The sequence below is a fragment of the Mus pahari genome, chromosome 16, assembly GCF_900095145.1.
Source record: "Mus pahari chromosome 16, PAHARI_EIJ_v1.1, whole genome shotgun sequence".
Taxonomy (NCBI): domain Eukaryota; kingdom Metazoa; phylum Chordata; class Mammalia; order Rodentia; family Muridae; genus Mus; species Mus pahari.
Genome location: NC_034605.1, coordinates 43217588 through 43237693, shown reverse-complemented (window position 1 = coordinate 43237693; position 20106 = coordinate 43217588). Strand labels below are relative to the sequence as shown.

Below are 20106 nucleotides of genomic sequence, written 5' to 3'. Positions count from 1 at the left end.
CTAATGATGCACCAGCAAACCTCTTAAGAGTGGGACAGGTTGCCAAATAACTTAGCTCCATTCCTTGAAATATTTGATGACATTTTAAAAATGTTTCTTTGTTTGTTCAACCAAATACAAATTATTTTATGCCAATACAATTCTGTATGAATCTTTATTAGGTCGGAGATTTTACTTAACTTCAATTGCTTTACTTCCATTTTAGGAAAACATTTAGTGCAAACAGGTTTTATAACCTTAGTTTTCACCAGAAATTATGTCTTAGTCTCCAAACAATTTCATTGAGAATTACTTTGGGCTATGTTTTATCACATGTTAAAAAGAATTTAACAGAAAATAAAATTTCTTAGCCTTCCTGTGATGGATTGATCAGGAGTCCTATAAAAGGTAGAAAGTCCCAGTCATTTTACTTCGTGAGGTAAAAAGCTCACCCAGGAGTTGCCAGATTTGTTAGAAATGAGTTACTAATTTTGACTAAACTAAATCTGGTGATTCATTATATAAATTGTTTTCATATTGAATTAAGCTTCCATTGACAAAAAAAAAATTAATCCCAATGAAGCCTTAAGTGTGATGTGTAAACATAAGTATTCCCAGAGCTCTGGGATGAACAGAAGGTAAAACTAATGAATGCGTAACCAGAAGGGAGAGGGCTGTGGGTGAAGTCTGAGGACAGCCAGCATTTCAGAGTAGGAGGGGTAATACGCCATGGGAGAATGTTACTAAGTCTCAAACTCTGTAGAAGGAAGACTTTCTTTGGTATGACTTTCGGAGGTCTTTTATATGTGTAGGAATAAGGTATACTTAAACTTAACCTTTGAATCACCACAGTTACTTACACACAGGAAGCTCCATCCTGTTTTGGCACTAGGAACTCAGGGACAGGCTTCAGTTCTACGGAGGAAGGCAGGTCCAGTGAGCACAGGATGTTTTCCTGCCTTGGGGAACTCAGAAGAGAGCCCCGCAGCAATTATGCACTTCATGGCACTCTAGTGGTTTACCCGTTAGAGAGGGCCTTGGGGGGAAGGAAGAATATGGCTCAATTAATTAGAACCTGTTAGCAAACTCCAACTATTACCCTATTTAGCTTTTCAAATCACTGATAGATGAAATACCCACAAGGTTTGGAAAGGAAGTGAGGCTGTGCAGTCAAGTAAGCTGATGTGTCTAACAGGACACTAGCTCTGGTGTGCATTCTCAGACTCTGAAATGCTGGCTGCCACTAGACTTTAACCACAGGCCTCACCCTCTGCTTACCACCTCATTAATTGAATAATTTTCTCTTCCTCAAAGCTCTTGCAATGAATGCTGCATGAATTACATTTAAGGCTTCATTAGGGTAAATTTGTTTTCATCAATGGACATTTAATTTAATATCAAAACAATGTATATAATGAACATTTTCATAATTTAGCTTATTTGGAAGGAAAAAAGAAGAAAACTCATCTTACCTTTGTAGTCTCTGAAAAAGGTTGATAATTGCGATGACCGTGGATGAATGGATATGAAACACTAATATTTATGAATTATGAAGGCTTATGGGGAACTTTTATTATAGGTGCTGCTTTCCTAGCTGTTCGCCACAGCCCAGAACACTCTAGAGTTAGGATCTATAACAACTAATGGCTCTTGATAATTATCCAGGCGTCAGTACATCATTCACGTAATATCTTTCTTGCTCTAACAGCATTTTCGAAAAACCTACCATGTTCTCATGGAACAGAATCATACTGTATTCAAATTATAATTATACAGCATAAACTTCAAAGTAACTTTAACTCAGATATTCCTTTGTGCTGGCTAGTTTTATGTCAAGCTAAAGTTATCCAGGAGGAGGAAGCCTCAACTGAGAAAACCTGTAGGACATTTTCTTAACTAATGACTGATGCGGAGAGGGCCCAGCCAATGGTAGGCAGTTCCTGGGCTAGTGGTCCTGGGATCTTTCAAATAGCAAACTGAGCAAGCCATGATGAACAATCCAGTAAGCAGCATCCCTCCATGGCCCCTTCATCAGCTTCTGCCTCCAGGTTCCTGCCCAGTTTCAGTTCCTGCACTGAATTCCTTCAGTAACAGACAACACTATAGAAATGTAAGCCAAATAAACCCTCTCCTCTTCAAGTTGCTCTGGTCATGGCGTTTCATCCTAGCAATAGGAACCCCTAAGACACTCTTAAGTTCATCTTACCTACTTTCACAAAGGTAAGGGTGTTGGGTAGCCATCTCAATGACTGATATTTGCCATTAGCTTTTAAAAGGTTTTAGTTGACTAAGTCATAGTTTTTGGGCAGTGAGGTGGGTCAGTGCAGAGTACTGAACTAAGGAGTGTGAAGCCCTGCATTCCATTCCCTGTGCTGAAAAGAAAAAAAGGAAGGGAGGCAGAAAGGAAGGAGAAAGGGATGAATTAGCATGAGTTGCCTTTCATTTCAAAGGCATTGCACACCAGGCTTGTGCAGACCATGAGTGGGGTTTATCATGATAGAATTTGGCAGGCCTCCCACAGCCTATATTGTTCTGTTGCCTCCTAATTTCCTCAGTCATGTTTCATAGATCTAGTTAACCTGTCCAGCCCCATGGAAATTTAGAGCTGAGATCTTGGTATGAGATTTTCAAAATGAGAAACGGTGATGCAAAAATATGATCTCAAATATTTTTAGAAAGCCCAGAGGTGTCAAATTAAACCTTGGTTTTCCAGGCCTCGTTCCTTTAACATTTAAGAGAGTGCTCTAATTTGTAAAATGTTGCTACATGGCTATAATCATGGAACATAATGTCTTTAGTTACATAGTCACAGGCGGCCTTGTTTGTATTGAGTTTATGGTGTATTATAGAAAATAGAGTGGCTGGTGGTAAGAAGCGAGCAGAAACAGGTGGATTTATAGGAAAAGCATCAGAGTAAAGCCAATAACTAACACCCCCCCACACACACGCACGCACATGTGTACAGAGACACACACACATGCACACACACAGTAGTAGCAGACAGTTGCTTCTGAGTTTTCTTTCTTTGGAAGTCAGGCGGTTGAGGAGAAAGGGACTGACTGCATCCCTGAGACAAGGGACAAGCCATCCTTGGCTGGGTAATTTCACTCTCTTTCTTACAACTCCCAGGGAATTGCTTGGGTGCACACAGGATGGCTTCCTGAGCAAAGTTCACATGCGGTGTAGTTTTAGAGCTCTGATTATACTCCGGGATACTCTGAGTTAAATGATAGGAAAATCCGATAGGAGAGGAAGGGCAGAAGGCAAGTGTGAATGCTTTCCTCCGCCAGTTCAGAAAAACAATAACATGAGAAACATTCTAACTGGCAATGATTCTCCACCCCGAACAGCCACCATTAGGAAGTTGCAAGGGATGCTGGGATATGAAGAGTGCTACACAACCACATTACCCATTTATTATTTTACATGTCGTATCCAATTGCCTTAATAGATATGAGCATGCCTACACACATAAGGGTGCTTGTCATCTCCTTTATCTGGGTATCACAGAGAGTTAACTACCAGCCACATAAAAAAAAAAAAAAAACCTATTGTATTTGTATTGCTAAGTGCCCTACTTTGAATTTCTCAGTGGGTCTCTTCATTTCCCTGTGAGATGATTTAGTTATATCCAAAAGCATATTGTGAATGATGAGGACGTGTTGAGGAAGAATTCATCTTATTAGTAACCTAACTCTTGGAAATATCTACCTAGTCCTAAACATGCCCCACTTGATTAAATCCTGATGCTGTCTAGTGAAACACTAGCAGTGGGCTTTAGAACCGTGACAAAGCCAGATTCCAGGAGCCACACCATTCACTCCCCGTACGATGTTAAAATGTTTGACTTGTCAGGGTAAACAAAGAGTAGTTGATGGATGGGAGTGACCATTTTAATACTGGACAGTTCACTCTTATTTGATTTGGAGATTGACTTAATTTACAGAAAGGAGCTGGTAACCACTCAAAGGGCATTGGAGGTGTGAGGAATTGGACAGACTGTGTTCTGCATGCAAGACCCATAGGGTTTTTGTTTTAAAGACAATATCTGAATAGCATACAAAAGCATACTAAGGAGGCCAATTCTAAGCTTGTAAGAATAACTTCTTGTTATGGGCAAAACAGTTCCTATGTCTTTACTTCCATGAGCTACATGTGATATTCCACAATGGGAACTACTAAGGGAATTACTATATATAATTCACATGCTTACCCACCCACCTGGAACACTGCAGGAGCAATCCATGAAACTTAAAGGTGATTCTCAATCATGTGAGTGATCCCCAAGTGATCAGGGAGGCAGCTTGCCACCCAGTAAAGTATAGGCATCCCTCATGAACAGCTGGGCAGAGCCCATCACCACACATGGAAGGAAAATGGACATGGCTGGAGGCCTCAGTACCAATACACCCACTCCATGATGGCTGAGGGAGTGTAATGGAGCTTCCCAGATTACATTCAAAGATGTTCAAGTCTTGGATCCAAAATACCATCATGCTTCCATGTGAAACTTTACCATCTGTCTGTAGGTATCCAAATCTACTTTAGAGTAGTAGACATATCTTATATGACATAGATGCTGCATAAACAATTGCTAGACTTTATTATTACAAAAGTTTCAAATAACTTGCTATTATAAACTCATGGCTTGTGTTGGTGGGCTAAGCTCTTGAGTTTTGTAAATTGGGGAAGCATTTATGCAATGGGTCTCCGTAGATGGCTGTACTGGGGTGGCAATATAAAACAGAACATGCCACTAACTTTGCTTCAAGAGAGCCGAGTTGCTTTGATGGCATTTAGAAGTGGTTTCCTAGTGCTCTCTGGGTTGAGAAAAATAAGTGAGTGAACAAAATGACCAACAAATTTTCTATCACAGTGAAGAATGGCAGGCGAGAGGCTCAGCAACAAATCTCTAAGGTTTATCCTGGCTAGTGGTTGTTGATGGATAAATTAATAACAAAATTAAAGCATGTTAATTATTCATCTTTATTGAGACCACATAGTAAAGCAAAGTTTTCTGTTCTTGTACTTACATCAGTGGAATGAAAGGTGACTGATGGTCAAAAAACAAGCAAGCAAGCAAAGTGCTGTTCTAGAAACAGAATTGGAGTCCACATCAGAACTTCCTTTAGCCTTGGGAACCGAAGCAAATGCACAGTGGTGTGTTCCAGCATCCCTGGAGTATGTTCTCCTTTCTCTCTAAGTCATACTGTCAGTGCTGAGGTTTCCATCCTGCGATGCCCATGGCTTCTGCTGTGTTGGAGGCATCTTGAATTCTTCTCAGGCCTACTGAGAGCCAACTACTAGCAGCAGGCATGTGCGTAGCAAGTGTAAGACTTGATCTGGAACTGTGACAGCACATCCTTTTCTGTATTACAGTCAAGGTGGATGCGACAGTGACTATTGAGGACTGAGTAAGTGGGGAACAGGTGGTGAGAAATTTGGAGGTGTGGTGCTGAACTTATTGATGCTGAATAAAATTTCTGAATAAATTGTTTTTACCCCCTTATACATCACTCAAATTGATATACAATATATGTATACAAGCCTCTATTTTTTTCTCTCTCTCCTCCCTCTCTCCTTTCCATCCTCCCTCCTTCCCTCCCTCCCTCCCTTCATCTCTCCTTCCTTCCTTCTTTCTTTCCTTTCATCTTTGTTCCTTTTCTCCCCTGTGATGTATGTATATGCATGTGAATGTACATGTTTGCACTGGGTGGTTATACACACACATGAACACAGAGGTCACAGTCCAGTGTTGGGTGTGTCTTCTTAAATTGTTCTCTAATTTTTCTACGGGGGTTTCCTCACTGACCCTGAAGCTCAGCACACTTGCTGATTTGCCAGCAGGCCAGAAGGCTCCTCCACTTCCCCAGAGCTTGCATGGTGCACATCCAGCCCAGCTTGCACATGGCTGCTGAGATCCAAGCTCTGCTTCTCATGTTTGTGGAGCTGCTGCTTCACTAACCAAGCTACCTCCCCAGAACCCATTTTTTTCCTTTTGTTTCTTCTTCTTCCTTCCCTTCCTCTTTCTCTTCTTCCTTCCTTTAATTTCCCCCTTTCTCTTTCTACATGGAACTTTGGCTCGTTCTTGTACTTAAACAAAACAAACAAACAAAAAAAACAGCCACCAAGTTTTTCTTAAGTGTCTGTATACAACATGATATGTTTAATAAGACACAAGCCCATAAATAAAATCAAGAGTCCATGCTGTCCATTCCTCCCCAGTTATGCCCATTGCTTGGGTATATATGCAACGGAGGTTGGTATGATTTTCCCCCTCTTTTTAATTATTGCTGTCTAAGCTTCCATTTGATAATTTTCTCATTAACTTTTTAGCAGCAGAAAGTCAGCAGGAACTTATTTCTTGAATTACTTCTTCTGACCTTCTACAAAACGATAATTACAAAAAAAGGAGAGAGAGGCCTTGAAGACTTGTAAGAAATTAAGCTTATAAAGTAGCTAAAACGATCCCTTCATGCTGGTGTTGATTTCAAAATTAACATTAGGTTCATGTGCTTCTAAAATAATCACTGACCCTTACCTTGTGGACTTTCCACAGGAAATGAATACAGCAGAAATTACTTTGACCCAGTGACGGAGGAGGAAATAAACTCAAGGCAGTGCCGGATGGAGGTCAGCAGACGGGGTGAGCTAGAATTAAGTATGTAATTTTTGTGTCAGAATATTCTCTTCCATTCATGAAAACGAGGTGGCAAAGATCACGCGTGCGGTTCCAGTTTCGTTTCGTAGCTACGATTTAAATGGTAGGTGTCAGCCGCGCACCACGTGACGGGCAGAAGCCGAGGAGGTGAGCTCTCAAGGACTGACAGCCTGTGGGATGGAAGATGCGGGATCGGATTTCATCTGCTGCTTTGTGCATGGCTTGGTGCCATTCTGAGACTGTTGTGATGTGTCCCAGGGACAGCGGCACTTTGCAAATGCTTCTCTGCTCTTGGAATTTAAAAGGAGCATTCTGCAGTCAAGCATGGCCTCTTCAGCTTCCTGCAGCCAGTGCAGGAAATGCTCACTGAGCTGGCAAGCATGAAAGCACAGAGACATGTCAACGACTCCTTCTTCCATGGGGTTCTTCAGATTAATTTCTTAGTGTAACAAATAACAGAGTTCTATTTTATATTCATTTTATTTCACCATCCCTTCTCCTCAATTTGTGCTCATTCTTTCCTATGCCCAAATTGTGTGAAATATGTGATATTTTGTCTTTCTCTGTACTATTGTTTCTTGTTCTTCCCTTTAGAATTGTTTTGCTTCCATAAAAGGTAGTCTCCTCCTACCGTTCCTCTGTCCACTCTGTGTGTGTGTCTGCTTGTGTGTGAGTATATGTGTGTATGTGTGTGTGTCTCCGTGTGTATGTATGTGTGTGTATGTATATGTGTGTATACATGTATGTATGAGTGTGTATTCATGTGTGTATACATGTGTGTATGAGTGTGTATTCATGTGTGTATACATGTGTGTATTATGTGTGTATGTGTGTATATATGTGTGTATAAGTGTGTGCATGTGTGTATATGTGTGTGTATCTGTATATGTGTGTATATGTGTGTGTGTATATGTGTGTGTGCATATGTGTATGTGTCTGTATGTGTATGTATATGTGTGTGTGTCCGCTTGTCTCTGTGAGTATATGTGTGTATGTGTGTGTGTATATCTGTGTGTCCTTGTGTTTATGTATGTGTGTATGTATATGTGTGTATACATGTGTGTATGAGTGTGTATTCATGTGTGTATACATGTGTATATTATGTGTGTATGTGTGTGTATGTTTGTGTGTGTGTGCATGTGTGTCTGTGTGTGTATATATGTGTGTATAAGTGTGTGCATGTGTGTGTATATGTGTGTGTCTGTCTGTATATGTGTGTATATATGTGTGTGTATATGTGTGTGCGCATATGTGTATGTGGTATGTGTCTGTATGTGTACGTGTGTGTGTGTGTGTGTGTGTGTGTGTTTTCACTGTGCTGATAATTTTTTGTCAGCTTGACACAATCTAGAGTCACCTGGAGAAGGGCTATCAGTTGAGGATTTGCCTCTATCAGATTGGCCTGTGGGCATGCCTATGGAGAAATTTCTTGAATAATACTTGATGTTAGAGGGTCCAGTCCAGAGTGGGCAGTGCCACCCCTGGACAGGGAGGACTTTTTGGGCTAAGAATGCAAGCTGGATAAGCCACAGGAACAGGCCAGTAAGCAGTAAGCATCCACCATGGCCTCCACTTCAGTTTGTGTTCCAGGTTCTGGTTTGGATTCCTCTCAAAGATGGATGGTGATGTGAAGATGTAAGCCACGTAGGCCCTTTCCCTCACAGGTTGACTTTGGTCAATGATTTATCACAGCCACAGAAAGAGAATCATCCCAGGCAGAAACAGAGGTACTGACTCAGCAGAAGAGAGGCCGCATGGGATACGTGTCTTTCAGAGACTGGCTTATTTTGCTTAGCACAGTCATCTTTAATTCCATCCATTTTTTAAAGTTTGAATCCGGTTGCGGTTATATAAATATAAATAATATGAGTGTAAAATTGTTCCCTAGGTCCTTACCACTGGGAAGACGGTTTACAAAACACTCTAGGGTTTATGAAGGGTTGTGAGAGACAATGACAGTCAATGCTGTTCCTTAATGTCAGGCTCAATCCAGACAACATAAACTACAACTGTGTACCAGATTTCAAGTGTGTATGTCCTAGTGGAAGCCTGGGCTAAGTTCTTACACATCATCAAATACAAAGCAAAGGTGATTTGACCAGTTCTCGGTGAAGCAGATTCATCTTTCATGGCGCAGAAACCACTGATGCCATCAAAACACACGAGGTCAAGACGAGGGCTGAGAATCAGGGACAGTTTTTCACCTGTCCCTCAAGAGTCAGTGTGGTGGGCTAGGAGAACGCGGAACAGCTCATCTCATTGAAAAATGTCACAACGAAACCACTTACAAATTGGAACTCTAAAATCTCAACCTGCTAATTTCCTAAATCCACCCGAGAGGTAAGGGTGCACCCCAGTGACTACTAGGGGGACAAGTTAGCTGAGTTGTTAGGTTGTCGTTCAGCCCTTAGAGTGCACAACAGAAACCTTGGGAGTGTGAGGATCCTCTAGCTAGGAACTATGTCTCCATACATGCTAGATGAACAGACTGTAAGCAGGCAAGTTCTGAAAAGCAAGATGTTGGCCAAGCATCCCTTATTAGAGTTCTTAGGTTCAGAAGTGTCTCAGACTTTCATCATTTTTTTCAGATTATGGAATGCTTACGTATGTGTTATGGAATATGATGGGAGTGAAATCCAAGTCTAAACCATTATTTATTCTGAATATGTATCTTAATATCTGGGAGGAAATTTATACAATGATTTTGTGCATAGGTTTCATGCCCAAGGCTTCTGTGCGTGTATTATTGTGTCAACACCTGACAGTTCTGGATTTTTAGTACATTTAGGAATTTACATGTTCAGGTTGGGGATGTTCAACCTTAATCATGCCCTTCTTTTCTGGGCTAATATTGCCCAGCCCCTGTGGCTGATCTGGAGTCTGTATCTTCAAGCAGACACGCCATTCTGTACCTACCATATGAGTTAGTTTCTTCATTGCTGTGACAGATACATGACAAAACAGCTCAGGAGGGCTTTGTTATGCTCACAGTTTGAGGGTCCAGTCCATGATGCTGAGGATGTCACAGCATCCCTTGAGGCAGCTGCTGCTGTTGCACCTGCAGTCAGGAAGCATCAACAGATGAATGCCTTTCACTGCCCAGCATTCTTCCTCCTTACATTAAGTCCAAGGTCCTAAGCCAATGGAAAGGTACTATCAACAGTTTGGGTGGGTCTTCCTGGCAAAATCAGACCAATCAAGAAAACTCTGTTATCAACAATACCCAGAAGTTTGTCTCCTAGTTAATTCTCAGCCACAGGAGCACAAAGGTGATGGTTACAGTGTCAGCTTGCGCTACCATTCCTGCCCCATCTTGGAATCATGGGTCACATTATCTCCCTTCTTAGTCACTTAACTTTGTCCAACATGAGTGATTGACCTGGGGTCCGTATTTCATGAACATGGCCATCCTAAATTTTACAGCCCATATGGCATCAATTAGGGAAGTGTTCCTGGAGGCTCTGTGTGAGAAAAGTCTTGTGTGGTTGGTACATCCTTACCATCTTCATCTCATAACAAAAGTTGTGATCTGTATTTGCTATAAAAGTCAGTGAACAATATGTAAGCTTGAACTGACTACATATGTATGCATATGACATTGTATGTATTTGTGTGTGTGTGTGTATATACTCGTGTGCATGTGTGCCTGCAAGTGTGTTGGGGAAAATGGTGGGAGGCAGTGTATTCAATTGCAGAAGCTTGTAATTATCTCTCGTGTGGGCTGATGGTCTGTAAACACAGATGAGCATTTCTATGAAGTTCAGGTAGGAGATGATGTCACAGTAAAGTTCTACCTTGGCAGAGCAGCAGGCTGGAATCCGAAGGATGATTTCTATGTTGGTTGTTACAGAGAACACTCCTCTGAGAAAGCTTGGCCTGTTCCATGAAGGCTTTCACCCAATTGGTCCACCATATTTTGATAAGCCATTTGGTTTCCTTAGAGTTTAAACGTTAGCCTCTCATCAGAGTGGACTGTTAAGTATCAAAGGAAAAAAAATACCTTCACAGAAACAAGTCTGGCTAAGGAAGTGCATACCAGGGTCAAGCTGACACTTAAAATGAACTGTCCCAGGTTATATTTAATCATTCCATTACTATGATGTCTTATAGGGTGCTGAAATCTGTGGATTTGACATGCTTAGTGTCAAACCTTGGCTCCTATTTTCATTTCCTTGTTTTTTCTTGTAATTCTCCAAGTTATTTGATGCACATTAGCTGCCATCATTGTTTGTTCCATGGCTTTCTTTTCTACTATCTCTTAGATGGTCTTAGGATCTGACTTTGTACTTGACTCACAGGTGATGCTTAATGTCTACTTACTGACATGACATCCATCTCTATGAACATAAAGATGAATGAAAGCTCACCTACTCTGTCCTCTCTGCACACCCACTGCATGTCAGAGAATTACTAAGCACTGAACAAGTCATACAACTAAAAAGAAAGCATCCTTTGCTGAGTGTGCCCTGCAAAGCTAGAGGGATGCTTGGTTACCACGTTACTCTCACAACATTCCCCCTTCACGGGCAAGGGTACTGAGTTGTTGAATTGTATGTAAGAAACTGTTCCCCAGATGTGCAGAGCTCCGAAGAAGCAGTGCTGGGCTTTAGATGTAGAGGTTGCTCTTACCAAGCCTGTGTCACGCTGTGTGCCTTCTGAAGATAAAGATTCCACAACAATCTCAACGGGGTACTAAGTACATTGGCATGGAATTCCTCATCTCCACGTTGGATAGAGCTCACTGTTAACTTCCACATAAGATTTTTTTATGAGCGATATATAAGCTTTATACATTTTGTTACTGTCCCACTAAGAGTTATAAAGCACCAGGCAATACTTGTCTGAAGGCAGGCTTCCCTAACAGGCAATCTACAAAGTAGACTGTCTCCCTCAGATGTGGTCTGTGTTAGCTCATGGCAAGGAAAGAGAATTTGTAGGTCACCTGATACTTGATCAAGCCATCTGGAGTGTACAAGGAGCAGGAGCTGCTAACTTCATGGGTCTTTCTATGTCATTCTCTCAAACATTTCAGTGACTCCAGCAGATTTAGCATTCCGAGTCCCCTGTCATAGTCTACACTGGATTGCTTTTCTAATACTCGTCTGCAAAGAATCTCAGGAATAGACAGAAAGGGGAGGTCTAGAAATAGCCTGGAGAAGGAGAATTCCAGACGGGTCTCCTAAAATAAGTCACTTCAGAAGTGTCCTACTCATGGACAGGGGATTGATATGTAGCAAAATCAGAAGGGACAAATGAAAAACAACACAATAAAAATCTCACATAGTTTGTCCTTAGAAGAAGAACTCTGATGGACACACTGACTATGTGTGTGCTCTTCTAGTTCTGTGATGAGGAGAAAGACGTCCATCAAGGTGACATTTTAAACTCCCTTTAAGATTTTTAATGTCCCAAATCATTCTGAACATCTAAGTAGCACATGCTACCTTTGGGTTTTCCTTTGTAATGCCTCTAGATATGCAGTACATCCTACTCACTTTGGGCCACACTGTAGTTATCTTCAGTCCAAACTTAAAGGTGACTATATGTATATGATATATACACACATATATGCACATATATAATATTTATACTATCCTATATATATGTCTGTCTGTCTGTCTATCTATCTATCTATCTATCTATCTATCTATCTATCTATCTATCTATCTATCTATCTATCTATCACCTGTTGTCCAAGGCATGGAAAAGTCTGACAGTTTCGAGTATTTTTCTAAGATTTGAAGATAGAAGTGTATTTTCTGTTTACAGTGTGTATCAAGTTAGCTCAATAGAGTATGCTGTAGAGGATCCTGTTTTCAGATGGCCTAGAGCTAAAGTGTGAGTACCATTTACGTAAATGTGGCATTTCTGTACAAACAAGGTGGAGCAGATAAAGGGCCTCTGTGTGGGCAGAGATCAGGGGGAAGTGAGCCAAGGTCACTTTGATCTCCTCCCTGAAGTCACATCCCAAACTGGATTAGTACCATAACCAGTGCAAAGTAAGATGCTCAAGACAGCATACAACATTTAGCACACGGGCAAATCCCATATGACTGTCTCAGGTTTTGCTCAGGCAAAAGGAAAGATGACAAACAATACTTTGTGTCCTTTGAAGGATCACAGGAGGAACAGAAGAGGTGCTGATTTAGTGTTAAATCTGTTAACACTTCCATCTTCCCAGTATGTAAAACATAAGTTATTGGATTGTGGATAATAAAACCCTCTTATTCCATATAAAAAAGAAATGAAGCCATAGTTTTCTGTACCTAGTCAATGTTAAAACAATGAAGATGAATGAGATTCCACATGCTCTTGTGGTCAACAGATGGAAGGTCAAAGGAGGAGACACTGGATCAGGAGTCACCCAGATGTTCCACTGAGAGCCTGGATACCTGCAGAGAGGAGGAGGAAGATGCTCTTGGGCACACTGAGGATTCTAAGAGGCAAGCTCAGAGAGGTGTCATTCTGCTTGCAGGCGCTTCATCAGGACAGGTCAGCAATGGAGACATTTCTAAACCTTTTGATGATCTGCTGTTAAAATGACAAGGTCATATGTCAGCCCTACATGTTCACGGGCGTTGCTTCCCAGCACACCTTACTAGAATGTGTGGTTTGGTTTGTGATTCTCTGAGACTTTGTTCCTATCTTTCCACATATATTTGACCAGGCAGACGTTTCAACAATCACCAGTGCTGCCCTGGCCTTTGAAAGATTTAGTTGTGCTTCATCTGGTTTCGGTTTGGGTTTGCAGTAATCACTTCTAGCAGAGTTGGAAGTGCCTACAACAGAAGCTTGCCTGGGGTAAACTTATTTGAATGTAATGAGCTACTTGGAAATGCTTGAACAATACAGCATTAAGACTCGAACATTCTAGAATCTGTGAGGTCGCCATGTATAGATTTAAATGGAACATTCTAATTTCTGTGACTTCAGGGATACCTGCTCTGCTTTCCATGTCTATCCTTTCTATAGATGAATACTGTTACATCACGGCAGGCTTTGATCCATGAATGTTGCCTCTATTTAGTCTCCTTATCAATCTCAAACAAAGACACATGAGTCCCATATGTGTCATTCGTGTGTGTGTGTGTGTGTGTAAAATGTATGATGATTCAAAAATTTCATCAGGTGAGACAGATTTTTCTCAATAATGTCTTTTATAATTACCGTGAATGAGCTGAAATATCATTGACTTCAAAAGTCAAAGGCATAGCTTAGTTGGAGTGAGCAGGTGGCATTCCCTAATCAGGAGTGTGGCAAGCCCATAATGGTGTCTAATTTATTCCTTTGTGCCACTTAGAGCTGAACATGCTGGGTCCATTAAGGGTATGTCTATTTTGAGCCTTCTCATGTCAGTGACCTGAATTAACAAGTACATCCAGAGCCTCCTAAGAGTCTAGTCGTGGGTTGAATTGTGTCCTCTAAGAGTATATTCAAATCCTGCCCCCCAGTAGCTGCACATGTGATCTAATGCAAAGCAGACATGCAGGATTTGGGGTAGGTCCTTAACCTAATAGCTGGTGTCCTTTTAAGGGAGAGAGAGAAAGGATTTGTGTCATAGACACACACAGAGGGGAAAAGCTCTGGTGCGGCATGCTTATCAGTAAAGGAAGGTGTGAAGGTTTGAATAGGAATGACCCCCAAAGACTCATGTGCTTGAATGTTTCATTCAAAATAAGTGGCACTATTAGAAGGAGTGGCCTTGTTGGAGGAAGTACATCACTAGTTAAGGTCTCAGAAGCTCGAGCCCAGACTCAGTGGCTCACATTTACAAAAGGACCTGCAGCCTGTGGATCCAGATGTAAGACTCTCAGTTCCTTCCCCAATGTCTGCCTGTTCACAGCCATGCTTCCCACCATGATAATAATGGACTAGGTCTCTGAATCTGTAAGTTGGTCCCAATTAAGTGCTTTTATGAACGTTGCCATGGCCATGGTATCTTTTCACAGCAATAGAAACCCAAACTAAGACAGAAGGCTCTGAATGGCCATCAATTGCCAGAAGTTACAAGATGTGGGGAAATTTTTCTCCTATAGTCTTATGAAAGAAGTAATTGCAATCTCTTGGTTTTAAACTTCTGACTGCCTACCTAATCTGTGAGAAAATAAATTTCTTTCATTTAAAGCTAAAGGGTTTGTGATACTTTGTGAGTACATATGTGTGCCTATCTTGTTGTGTGTGTGTGTGTGTGTGCGTAGAGTGTGTGCGTGTGTGTGTGTGTGTGTGGTGTAGTGTGTGTGTGTGTCTGTGTCTGTGTGTGTCTGTGTGTGTATACCTATAAATTTGGAGGCTTGAGGTCTATCCTTTATCTCTTTCTTCAACGACCCTCTACTTTTATCTTTTGAGATAAGGTCTCTTACTGAACTCAAAGCTCATCAATTTGTCTAGCCCATGAAGTCATGCATGCATAGCCATGTGTAGATTTTTAAACAGATTCTAGAGATCTGGACACAGGTCCCTGAGCTTACATGGCAGACTTTACACTTTACTGACTGAGCCAAGATCATCTTTAAAGGAAGCAACAAGATAGCCCATGTTCTAAGCCAACAAATCCCATAAGGGAAGCTTTGCCTCTTCAATGATTTATAACAGTGGTGTGTGTCTTTATGAGCTAGGATATAAAGCAGTGGTTCTCAACCTGTCAATATACAACTCCTTTAGGGGTCAAACAACCCTTTCACAGTGGTCACCTAAGACTATTTGCATATTATATATTTACACCATAACTCATGACAGAAGAAAAATTACAGTTATAAAGTAGAAATGAAATAATTTTATGGTTGGGGGGTCACCACAACATGAAAAACTGTATTGAGGTGTTTCAGCATTAGGAAATTTGAGAACCACTGGTAAAGGGGCAGTGAGGTGAACGAGGATATTAAACATTGCTGTTGTGTATGACATTTGTTTTACACTATGTTTTTGTGAGATGCACGTTGTATTAGGCCAAAGGTTCATGTTTCAATTTTATTTTTTGTAGCATATAGTACTGACTTAGGTGAGCCAAAGTACTTTGGGCTCTCAAGATGACAATCCTAATCCTTTAAGATGTCGTTTGTATGTACAGACTGTGAGAGGTAAACTGAGGTTCACAGTGCCCATGTGAGAGCTTGTTACAAGGCTTTTATACAAAGTGCCAGCATGTGGCAAGTCTAGTAGGAACAAAACCCAAGCTTGCATGGTTTCCACCTGCCTATAGTGAGAAGACATAAACACATTCACAGGAAACAGAATGTGTCATAGATGTGGCTCTTTCCTGAACCCTCTACCAATAAAACCCATGATCCTCTCCTAATCTATGTGCCTTAACTTTGGTACAAAAGAGTTAGGTGTGTTGGCACAGACTGAAATCTCAGCACTTGGGAGAAGATTGAAGAGGGTCACAGGTTGTACAGTGTGTCCTATGTCACAGGAGACTCTGGTCTCAAAAACAACATAACTTACATGTAAGTAGGTCTAAGGTGATTGATTAAATAACTGGGAAGGAAATAATATTGTTATAAAAACATGGCCAGAGTCATGTTGGCAAAGATACCAACTTTGCAGTAAGACTCTTGTAGAGACTTAGCCAGGCCACTTATAGGGTGTTGGTTTGTGGGTGAGTCACTTGACTTTTGCTGGTCTCAGTAATTTTATCTGGAACTTAAGGACTTGATAGTTTGTATATGAGGAATGTCAGTCCTAAAGAATCTCACAGAGCAGGTTCTGATTAAATGGCAGGGGACACTACAGAGAAAAGTTTCTAGGGCCTGCCCTGAGGCCAATGCATAGACTCTTCTCAGGTTCATTGTATCAGGAGTCCTGTGATGTGGAAGGATGCATTGTGTAGAGGAAGGAATCTGATATTGGGTTACATCTTTGGTTCTGATGGTTTATATTGTCTTGGACCTTTGGGGTGAGATAGATCTAAATAATCAGCACCATATTGCTGTCATTGTGGTTAGGAGTGTTAGATGTTCAAGTGTTTGGAATGAACATCTTCCATTTTTCATGAGTCGTTTCACACCTTTGTCAAAGGCAGGCAGTAGTCTTATCTTTTTATTTTAATGGTGAACTCATAACGGACAAGCACTTGAAGGAGCTCAGGAGAGGAATGAGTCCCAGCTGAGGTGAGGACTGTTGTGGTCACCTTCTCTTGCATCTTTATCTGTAACTGCTGACCCTGTTGTGGCTGGTCGTATTTACTCTTTTCTCTCATCACAGAAGGCTGTGATGGGAGATGTAGGGCAGCTGTGAAAAAAGGTATGGGAATCTCTACTAATGTTGCCAAGGATAGGGGGCTAGATGCTGTCCGATACAGAGATTCCTATTTCAAAGCCCATTAGAACTATAGATCCAGACCATTGAACATCACAGAAAGAGAAGCAAGGTGAAAGATCAATTCCATATCCAGAAAGCATTATCTAATCAAACACTGGTCTGTAGGACCCCTAAAACATTTCCAGTCAGAGGAGAATGTAGACGGGGAAGAGTTTGCCTTCTCACTTTGAAGAAACAGTGTGTGTGTGTGTGTGTGTGTGTGTGTGTGTGTGTGTGTTCATGTGTGCATGCGTGTGTGCATGCGTGCATGCATGGTGTGGCATATGTGTATACGTGTCTTTTAGGCACCTGGTTTTTCCTGGTGTTGGCAGCAGAACTTCTTGGGAATGGAGGGGGAGTTGTGGGCCAGAAAATGAAGGTTAGGAGACCTGACTCGGCTGGCTATGCCTCTGGTGGACCTCATTGGCAAGGGATTTGTGGGGGAATGTTCCAAACTGGTAGTTCTTGGTGCCCTTATGGGCTTTTCTCCCAGCTGTGCTCCAGGTAAACCAGACTGGGAGAGAATTGGTGCGGCAGCTTTCCAAGCTGGATATTCTTAGGGCCCCACAGGCTTCCATAGAGAAACCGATGGCTAATATTTCTGTATTAATTTTCCCCAATGCATTTGAGGTGTCATTCTGTGGAGGGTTACGATGTGGTCTGATACTTCATGGGTGTTATTTAAGCTGGCATAAAATAAAACCCTTTAATAAGGCAACGGTGTACATTAATCATGCATCCACCGACACAATTCTAAGCAATGTGTGTAATTCAACCACAGGACCATCTGAATGGGGAATCTTATGGTCTCCATCTTACAGATGTGCAATCAAAGACATGGACAGGTTGAGTAACTTGAGAATGGTTTTAGAGCTAATATGTTGTTGAGCCAGGATTTAAACCTAGGTAAGTTTACCCACCCCAATACATTGCTAATATTATATGCTATGTGCTAATAATAGCATATAGCATTGTAATAACAGATTCACAGGGAGTCTTTCCTTTCTTTCATCTGGCACTTCTTATTTTAAAGGAATTGATATGAAAGGCTAAAGGAGTGTTATTGCTACCTTTTACATTGTTCTACAGTGGAATATAGACCAAGACAGTCTATGAGACAAGTTATCACAGCAATTCAGATTGTATTTGATGATATGTACTTGGGTTCTCCAGAGAAATAGAACAGGACACACAGACACATGAATATAAATGCACACACACACACATGCACATAAGCACAAATGAAGACCGATAGTGACAACTGGCTCACAAAGTCATGGACGCAGAGGTATCTGCAGGTTGCATCAGTGGGGCTGATGCTATCAATCCCAATTCTTGTTCAAAGGCTTGAGAACCAGGGGGGTTGGGAGGGGGCTGTGGTATACATCTTGAGGTTCAAAGTGCAAGCAGGAGTTCTCCTGGCTGACAGCACTATGGATGTCTCAGCTCTAATAGAGAGTGAAATTGGTCTCTCTTCCTTTACTAGAGAGTGAAATTGGTCTCTCGTCCTTTATACTGTGCGTACACTCTCAGTAGATTAGGTGGTATCAGCCTGCCCTAGTGAGCTCAGAGTCTTCCTGCTTGGCTCTAACTCGCATGTGAAGCTTTTCTGCAAATACCATCACAGACCTTCCTAGACAATTCTTCCTCCTGCCTGGGCATCCCATAACCCAGTCACTCTGCCAAGGAAAACTAGCCACCACAGGCCAAGGAAAACAAAACGTAAGACATGCTTATAAAAGGTCAAAGATCCACTGACATTTCTAGCAGTTAAGCTGTGGAAAAATGGTCAAGAAAAAAAATTATTATTTCTTAAAAATGTTTAAAAATCATACTATATTTGAATTGATCCTAGTTGTGTACATTTATGGAGAAGAATGTGATGTTTCCCCATATATATGTACTATGTGTATGATTAAATCAAATGAATGATCTGGATTTTCTCCTGCTTACTAATCTTTATGATGATGCATTTGGAATTCATTCTTAGGATATCCAATGAACTATTATTAACTATTATTAATTATAGTTGCTTTGCTGTATGATTGTGTTACCCTAGCCCTTGGCTCCTCAGGATGGTCCTTGCAGGTAGAGGGTAAGAAGGTGTAAAATCAACGACACAGACTCTGGGAGTCAGGTGAAAAGTGGGAGCAGACTTATTTATTGTAATAGTGGGGAGTGCCTTTCTACCCTCTGCCCATGTCCCCTCAGTCTGGTTTCCTTCACTTACTCTAACCTTCTTCATGCTGTCACAAGTAGATGTCCCCATTCTTAGGCTGAGTAGCTTTGCATATATTGTGGCACACTCTTTATCCATTTGACCACGGATGGACATGTTGGCTAGTTTCATGGTTGGTTATCGGGAATGGGACTACAATGAATAGGAAGAGTCCAAATATGCCAGTGGGACACTGGCCTTTTACTACCACTTCACCATGGACACAGGTAAAACACTGGGTCATACAGAAGTTTCATTTTCAGTTCTCTCTCTCTCTCTCTCTCTCTCTCTCTCTCTCTCTCTCTCTCTCTCTCCTCCCTCTTCCATTATATGCTCATCTTTGATGTAGCTATACCCTTTTCAGCATTTGTGGCTTTTCATCCTTATAAATGGAAGCCTCCTAGAAGGGAGACAGCTTGTCCTGGGTTAATTTGCATTGTCCATGTGATTAGTGATACCGAGTGTTTCGAGTATGTGTATGTATATGTATGTGTATGTGCATGTGTATGTGTATGTGTATACGTATACATACAAAGTCTTCCTTTGATGAATGTCTCTTGAGATTCCCTTACTTATTTTTAGACTGGATCGCTTGCTTTCACAATGTTAAGGTATTCAGTGATTTTAGACGTTTCAAATATTAATCCTTTGTCAAGTGCGTGGTTTACAAATGGTTTCACTGATTCTATAAGTTGTGTCATTCATTATTTTGTTTTTATGCAGAGGTTTTTTTAAGTTGGGTACAATCTTCTCCATCAGCTTTGCCTTTGGTGTTTATACTTTTAAAGTCATGTGGAGAAAAATCAGTGGTGAGACCAGTGAAACACAGCTTTTCCTTAAGATGCTTTCTTCTAGAATTAATTTTTTATCAATTAATTTAATTGTATTAATTTTATTAATTAAGTTAATTTACTTTGCATCCAGATTCTCCTCCCTCCCCTCTTCCCAG

The 20106-nt window shown here is 41.2% G+C and overlaps 1 protein-coding gene across 1 annotated transcript in view; it reads left to right on the top strand.

The window, feature by feature from the left end:
* Positions 1 to 20106, top strand: part of Ofcc1 (orofacial cleft 1 candidate 1) — a 278420-nt gene that overhangs the window by 17367 nt on the left and 240947 nt on the right. The window contains exons 4-5 of the mRNA XM_021215991.1: positions 6539 to 6625; positions 12966 to 13132. Of these exons, the coding sequence (XP_021071650.1) occupies positions 6539 to 6625; positions 12966 to 13132 (254 nt within the window). The remainder of the gene's footprint in view (positions 1 to 6538; positions 6626 to 12965; positions 13133 to 20106) is intronic.